The following is a 7,384-nucleotide window of genomic DNA, read 5'->3' as shown; positions in this document are numbered from 1 at the left end:
TTACTTGTGCAGTGCAGGGGGAGCCCCCCCCCCCCCCGGCCTCCCTCCCAACCCTCCTAATGCAATTAAGCCTCACTACCAAGCGCAGCCCTCAACGCGAGAGGAAGAAGCCACGAGAGGCGCGGAGCGTGTGACCTTTTGAGTGCGCGTTTAGTGACCTGGTAGAGGTTTGGCCAGAACGTGGACACGGCCAGTTCCAACGCGTTCCACGTGCGGCGCCCGTGACCGGATGAGTTGAAGACGGGAAGCGCCAGGGGACCGCTGTTCTCTGCAACAAACAGGAACACTCTCAAGCGTCGAGGCGCGCGCGCAACACGGGACGCGGCCGTACCTTTGACGTAGACGTTGAGCGTGGCGTCCTGATAGAAGAGGAAACTGATGCAGTGCGTGTCGTTCTCTTTGAGCGGCGACATCAGCAGACGAGCGCGCCGCCCGGCGCCGCGACCGCTCGTGTTCGCAAACAGGAAGGGCGATGAGCCTGGGCGCAAGAAGTCACGCGTGACTGACAGCCGGCGCATCACGTTAGCATGTAGCGCGCGCGCGCGACGCTGTTGGAGGACCTCCGTCGGCCAAACTGAGGCATGAGCCCACATTCGAGTCTGATGGGATGATAACCGTGTGGTGCCATCACGGGATTCAAAGTGCGGGGGGGTCATTGAAGGGGAATAAAAACAACATTTTGTTTTATTTCGAAGCAAAGCAGAGGCGACTAAGGCGTAGCCTATCCCAGCCGTCTTCGGGCAGTAGATCGGGGGACACCCTAAACTGCTTGCCGGCCAATCTGAAGGATTACAAAAGAACAAAAGAAAAGAAAAAAAGCCCTCGTTTTCCTCCACCTGAAAGAGACGGCTCGTTTTGTTCGCAAGCCGCCGATGATATTGCGGCCGGACGCGTCCTGCTTCGAAGATGCCCAAAAGAAAATTGACGACGGGAAAGACTCATGACCGGTGACGAGCACTTGGAGCAGACCCTGAAACCTTGACGTTTTCAAAACCATGTGCAAAATGGGCAGAGGGATTTGAAAGGCGAGGAAGGCCAACTCCTTCCAAAGTATGGAAAAGCTCGTCATCGCTGCCATGAGCACAAGCAGCCGCCGCCGCGCAATACCGAAACAAGGCGCAGCAATTGCAAAAGCTCACGAGGGCTGTCATCAGCGCTTGTGGCGCTGCGAGAAAGCGGAGGCTCCTCCCCCAAAGTGGAAAAGGATTCACTGCCACCATCGCGATCGTCTGGCCGAGAATATGCTCCGTTGCAGGCCACCTCAGTCACAATTCCTTAGTAACGTGTATGTGTGAGTGTACGTGTGAGTGTATACGTGTGTCTCCCTGCATCCGCATGAACACACTAAAAATATTTTCTTTTTGACCTCCAGGTCTCTTTGATCCATACCGACATTGTGGGGAAATAAATAACACACAGCTAGCGTGTGTGTGTGTGTGTGTGTGTGTGTATGTGTATGTGTGTGTGTGTCTGTGTGTGTGTATGTGCATGTGTGTGTGTGTGTGTGTGTATGGCAGGGTTTGCCTTCAAGCCTCAGCTTGAGCGCACGCGCGCGCGTCTGTGTGTTTTGTGTGCAGCTGGCAGTGAGCTGATAACAGTCCTATTAGAAATATTAATATAGCCTGAACTCTGCAGAGACACACACACACACGCGCACACACACAGTGGAATAAATCAATGAGTGTGTGCAGCAGTGTGACCGACTGAGAAATGTTGTGGTTGCCATAGTAATTCAAAATGTCAACATGGTCAAGTGAAATAAGAAGAAATTAGAAAAAACAAACAAACATTATGTGTGTGTGTGTGTGTGTGTGTGTGTGTGTGTGTGCGTTGTTTCCAGGAAGCGCAGTGGGAGAGTGCGACAAGCTTCCAGATGACTCTGAATCGGTGGGCTTTCGAAGACATTTCATCGCAGTGCTTCGTTTTTGTCCCGCTTGCATTGGAAATGGTTGATTTGCACTTTGAGTCCTTTTGGCTAGCCGACGAAGCACACGGCGCCACCTTGAGGATGAAATGAGCCCTCCGCCTCGTGGAAAACTTCAAGCGGAGCCTGTTTGACGCGCGTGGAGCAGTCACGCCGTCACGACTCAGCGCTGGAGCATTTTTACCCGAGTTTAGTCGGGGATCTTCTTGCTCTTCATTACACTGGATCTCTGCATCCGATAGAGGTCAGTGCTGCCATATTGGCCTGTTGTGGCGCAAGGTGGTACTGCACTGCAGGTGCAACTTGAAATTCAGACTTGCTGCAGTAGCAAGTGAAATGGCGCTGGTGGCGTCGTCGTGGGAGCAGCACGCACGCGCACAAAAACTAGTTTCGACTTGTTCCCGCTGCTCCGTGTGTGTGTGTGTGTGTGTGTGCATGTTTGTGTGTCATCTGATAGCCTCCATTGGTTGCAATTAGTTACACGCGCACAGACGCGTGCTCGAAGAAAGGCGAGGAGGATGTGAATCAGAGCGAGTAGGACAGTCTGTGTGTCCTCGCTCACATTGTCTCGTACATGATTGGCTGCCTGATTTAAGAGCGCCACGTTCTCATTCGTCAGCAGAGTAACCTCGGAGAGCATGTGACAAACGGCATCTCAGAATGCGCGCACACACGCCCACACCCACACACACAAGCAACGGTGTTGTGCGTAGCGGAGTGTGAAGTGTGCGTCCATAAGTCAGAGGAGAAAGTGTTGCCAGATAAGAAAAGCTGCAGATAGTCTGTGGTGCTGCATTCGAGTGCAACAAGCAAAAAAAAAAAAAAAGACAAGGCAAAGTGTCCACTCGCCGCTTGAAGAGAACCCGCACACGCCCGTTATTGGCCACGCAGTAACGACGCGCCGCCTTTCATTTCGTGACATTGAATGTCTTTTCCTGTCTACTTGAGCCAAAAGGCTTTCTTAAGAAGGTGAAAGGGCTCGAGCAGGTTCCCTGAGGGATAGACAGACGCGCTGCGCTACCTGTTGGCATCCAGGCGTCGGCATGCCGAGGAGGCGGCGGCGGCCCCGGTTCCCAGTCCGAGTCGTCGTCTTTGGACTGAATCAGAGCGCAGTCGGGGCCTTGTCCCAACAGACACGCTGAAAAACACGCACGTGCACAAAAACGTCAGCAATCAAAAGAACGACAGCGAGCTGCGGTCAGTTGACAAGGTCCTCGCGCCGTCTTTAAATGGACCGACAGAATTTCCCCTTCACGAGTGAACTTGAAACGACGACGACCGGCCGCGTCGCCTCGGGATGCGGACATGAGGCTACGACAGATGTTCCGAACCATTTCGCTGCGCTCGACGTGCGACACCTTGAGGCCAAAATGTCTCCAGAGGGCCCCAAGTCGCCCCGCTTTTTCTCTCGATGCCACCGCTCCGCATTTTGTGAACACGCTTACAAGGGCCGCACGCTACACAAGTGCGCAAACTTCCGGACACGATCGGGACGAGGCAACAGTAGCGACGAAAACGTCTTAGGTGGCTTCAAAATGGCCTCGCAATACCTTAGCATGTGGACTTTCATCTTTAGGGCCCTTTGCTGACAGGAAATCAAATCAAGACCAAGCACCCTGCAGCCAACATGTGAGCGCACGCACATGCACGCACGCGCACACACACACACACACACACACACACACACACACACACACACACACACACACACACACATCATGTAGCATTCTGTGCATGTTGGCAGAGTGATGACAGGGAACAGAAACGCACCCTGAGGACAAATCCACTATGTGTGTGTGTGTGTGTGTGTGTGTGTGTGTGTGTGTGTGTGTGTGTGTGTCTGGGTTAATTTTCAGCTGATCAATAATCAAGTTTCTGTCATTGATGTTTGATGAATGATCATCAATGACTCTTTTGACTCCAATGACATCACTTATCACTTGCTGACAAGCACGGCAACCCTCATCGTGATGCTCTTATTTGTTGGTGTGTGTGTGCAGGCGGCCAACTGGGATATTTACGTTGCTATGGAAACCAACGTGAGCACATTGAGAGGCAACGCAAACAAAATTGTGTATTGATATCTCGTGTGGGGCAAATCACAGCAGAAAATCAATAGCCAACATGTCTCTCTTGCGCACACACAGTGAGGGAGGACAGAGAAGCTAGAAAAGAAGGCAGAAAGCGTTTCGCTGTGCCAAACTTTCAGGAAACGGACTTTTCCTTCCTGCCTTTGTCTGTCCGTCACAAACAACCAAGCACACACACACACACACACACACACACACACACACACACACACACACACACACATTAACCAAGCCTGGTTTCACACTTCTAATTAGCTTGTGTGTGCACGCCTGCACCATAGCCCTCCCAGTTATCTGTTAGCACGATGTGCTAACGTAAACTCTGCAAGCTGATTGGACGAGACAGGACAGGCCGCCACAATGACACGGCAGCTTCCGGCAGCTCCTGCGGCGCCTCATTGCGTGCACGCATGTGTGTGTGTGTGTGTGTGTGTGTGTGAGATTAGAGGTGACAGTGGACACACAATGACAGACAGCAGTGGTGGCATTTAACTGGTGACACACACACACACACACACACACACACACACACACACACACACATGCATGTGCACTCACGCGCACTCAGAGGGCAAAGCTAACACTAAGCCGAAGCCAAAGTGCGATGGAGAAAAGAAAAGCGTCCGCGGACGCAGTCCACGTTGTCGTCGGCGACGTGCGCTTCGGACACGCCGCCGACACAAGATCTTGGGCCGCCAAGATGAGCGGAGCCGTCGCGAGCACTCCGGAGCATCAAAACATTCACGCCGCCATCGCACCTCAAGATGTCGGCAACGCCGCGACGGGCGGCGAAGCGGAATCCGAGCGAGGCGCGCCGGCCTCCCCGCGGCTCCCTCTGCGCTCGCAATGAAATCCGAGTCCAAATCGGCAGCTTTGCCACCGTCGTAAGACGCCCGTCGGCTCGTCAAGCAAGCTCGCAAGCGGGAGGGAGGTCGGCAGTCGCTTTCAAAAGGTCTTTGTGGACGGTATTTTTCAAATCCTTTGCTATTGAACTTTGACGTGCAACAAATCGTGATTTGGGGGCTTCGGACGGGCCGTCGGAGCGCCGTTGATATCACACGGCAAGAAATGTATTTGGGAGCGACGAAAACGACGCGCCGCTCTACTTGAATGGCGTCGCGACGGGGCCGAGGCCGCGGCGACTCCAAGTTTGCTTGTCTGGGAGGCGGCGCGCTTGGTGTCCAACGTTCGCCGAGCGCCCGACTTTGGCCGCCGTGCGTGCGAAATCGCCAAATCTGCATCGATACGCGGCCGGGAGACGGACGGGCACGTTCCGGGAGAAGAAGCTCAGTCCCAGTCGAGATTTCAACTTCAACGGATGTCGCGCGGGCGCACGCGCACTCTTTCAAAGCGCGAGGGCCGCGTTTTGGCTCTCAAGCGTTCAGCGCGTGTTTGCGCGGCAACAGCGACTGGCTGCTAACAGCTTTAGCCGGAGCCGAGCTCGCTAACTTGCCTCGGGTCAAGTATGAATAATGCAGCAGTCAACCCGGCGCTCGTGTGCGCGCGTGCGCGTTGCACTTGAGGCATCGCTGTGACACCATGAGAATAATATGCTAATGACTAATAATTAGCCTGAAACATACACACAGATTATCTCGCCCTCCTCCTCCCGGGTGGTGAGGTGTGTGCGTGGGGGGGGGGGGGGGGTCTGAGCAAGCGTGCGGGACACAACACGTCTGCACATGCCAACGCCAAAGTTGGGACCCGAGTTGAAGCCGGCGCAACATTCCGCCAAGCGTCCGCAGCGACACACGCCCGCTGAACGCCATCACGAGGAGGAGCTCGCCGCCGACTTTGAAAGTGGCGACAGACAGCGGAAAAAAAGGCGCCCCGCGTCGCGACCCGAGACTCATTTGCTCAGCTCGTTTCAAGCGGACGTGTGCGCACGGCACGACGGCTCGCTCGTGCCGCGGAATGCCTTCTCCTTGAAATCAACACGTTGCTTGTCACGCAGCTCACGTTGCCAGGCTCCACGCACGCACGCACGCACGCACATGAGAAAGGTCACTTTTAATTCCAAATTTCATAATCCTGCAGAAGGAATATACAACACACACACACACACGGGGATTAGAAGATATCACAAAGGCCCCAAAAAATGTCCGATTAAAGATAAGAAGGCAGATGAGGAATGAAAAGGAAAAAAAAGCTGCTTTTTCTCCTGAATCTTTGATTTGCTTCCTCTCTCTCTTTGCTGACATGGACGCAAGGAAGCAAAGTAGAAGGAGCAATGTGCCGGTGAAAGGAACACCCCCCCCCCCCACACTCCCCCGCCCATGTGTGTGTGTTTTGCGCAGCCAGCCTGCGAAAGCTGCAAATCTGCAATATGGGGAAAGAAAACAACCCAAATGAAATGCCTGAAAAATCGGGACAGCGCTCGAACTTGTCCAAGCTCGCCAGTTCTCGAAAGAGGTCCGGCGTGCTCGCTTCAAGGTCTGTCGCTCGCACAGCAACTCCAACGGAAAACGGACCTATGAAACAACAGGCTGGGAAAACATTTCGGAGAGCTCTCGTTTTTCAACCGGGATCAGTCGCGAATGAACCGCGCCATCTAACTGGCCGGTAAACCTTTTCAAGATTTTTACGCAGAGGAGAGGACGACGTGTGCTAAGCCGTCGCAAACAAATGGATTCTTGCGCTTTCATTTGGGAGAAAGTTGTTTGTGAAAGGAGCGCTCATTGAAATGAATCCCTTCAGCCGGATTCGTCAAATGGCTTCCGTCGGGCTCGGGCAGTGGGGCGGGGGTCGGCGAACAAAAAACAACACCTTGAAATGACACGCTCCAAAATTTGGCAAAGCGAATCGAACGCGACAATGTGGAGGCCCCGAAAATTTCAAGGCCGAAGCGCCTCATTTCAGCGCCGCAAAGTCCTTTAGCTCAACGCTAAGACATAGCGCGGATTGCCGCGGACGGCCGAGCGGCGATGAGCGCTCAAGTTTGAAGCGGCCGCGCGCACGGAACCCCGCGCGTTACCTCGACATTCGTCGGGGACCTTCTCGGCCCCCGCTCGCGGAGAACTCCGCTGCGGCGACATCGCGCCGAGCGCAGCGCTGCCCGAAACGTTGCGGCAGAAGACGGCACGACACCCGCGGTGCGCGACTGCGACCAAATCCGGAGCCGAGAGAAAGTCAAATGGGCCCGACGCGGATCGAGCGCAAATGCGGGAACATTTCGAGACCTGGCAAAAGAGAACTTGGGACCGATTGACTGCCACGCCGAGCATCAAGACGAAGCCTGACCACCTCTCATCTTCCTCCTCCTCTTCCTCCTCCTCCCCGGCGCCGCCGCCGAGAAGTAGAAGGTCACCTCCGAGAGGGACAATATTCATTCTGACAGTCAAGCAAAAGGTCTTCGCCGGCCGCCAGGCCC

The 7,384-nt window shown here is 54.4% G+C and overlaps 1 protein-coding gene across 15 annotated transcripts in view; it reads right to left on the bottom strand.

Annotated features, from left to right (window-relative positions):
• The window catches only part of LOC109526308 (receptor-type tyrosine-protein phosphatase mu-like), a 41,113-nt gene that overhangs the window by 28,045 nt on the left and 5,684 nt on the right, over positions 1–7,384 (bottom strand). For all 15 annotated transcript variants that reach the window (XM_019887502.1, XM_019887511.1, XM_019887505.1 and 12 more), the window contains exons 2-4: positions 2,946–3,062; positions 332–478; positions 159–268 (exon numbers count right to left, since the gene is read on the bottom strand). In XM_019887502.1, coding sequence (XP_019743061.1) covers positions 159–268; positions 332–478; positions 2,946–3,062 — 374 coding nt within the window. The remainder of the gene's footprint in view (positions 1–158; positions 269–331; positions 479–2,945; positions 3,063–7,384) is intronic.

Source organism: Hippocampus comes, unplaced genomic scaffold (genome assembly GCF_001891065.2).
Source record: "Hippocampus comes isolate QL1 unplaced genomic scaffold, H_comes_QL1_v1.1 scaffold393, whole genome shotgun sequence".
Taxonomy (NCBI): Eukaryota; Metazoa; Chordata; class Actinopteri; order Syngnathiformes; family Syngnathidae; genus Hippocampus; species Hippocampus comes.
Note: the sequence above shows the minus strand (reverse complement) of the source record. Positions and strands in the feature narration are given on the sequence as shown.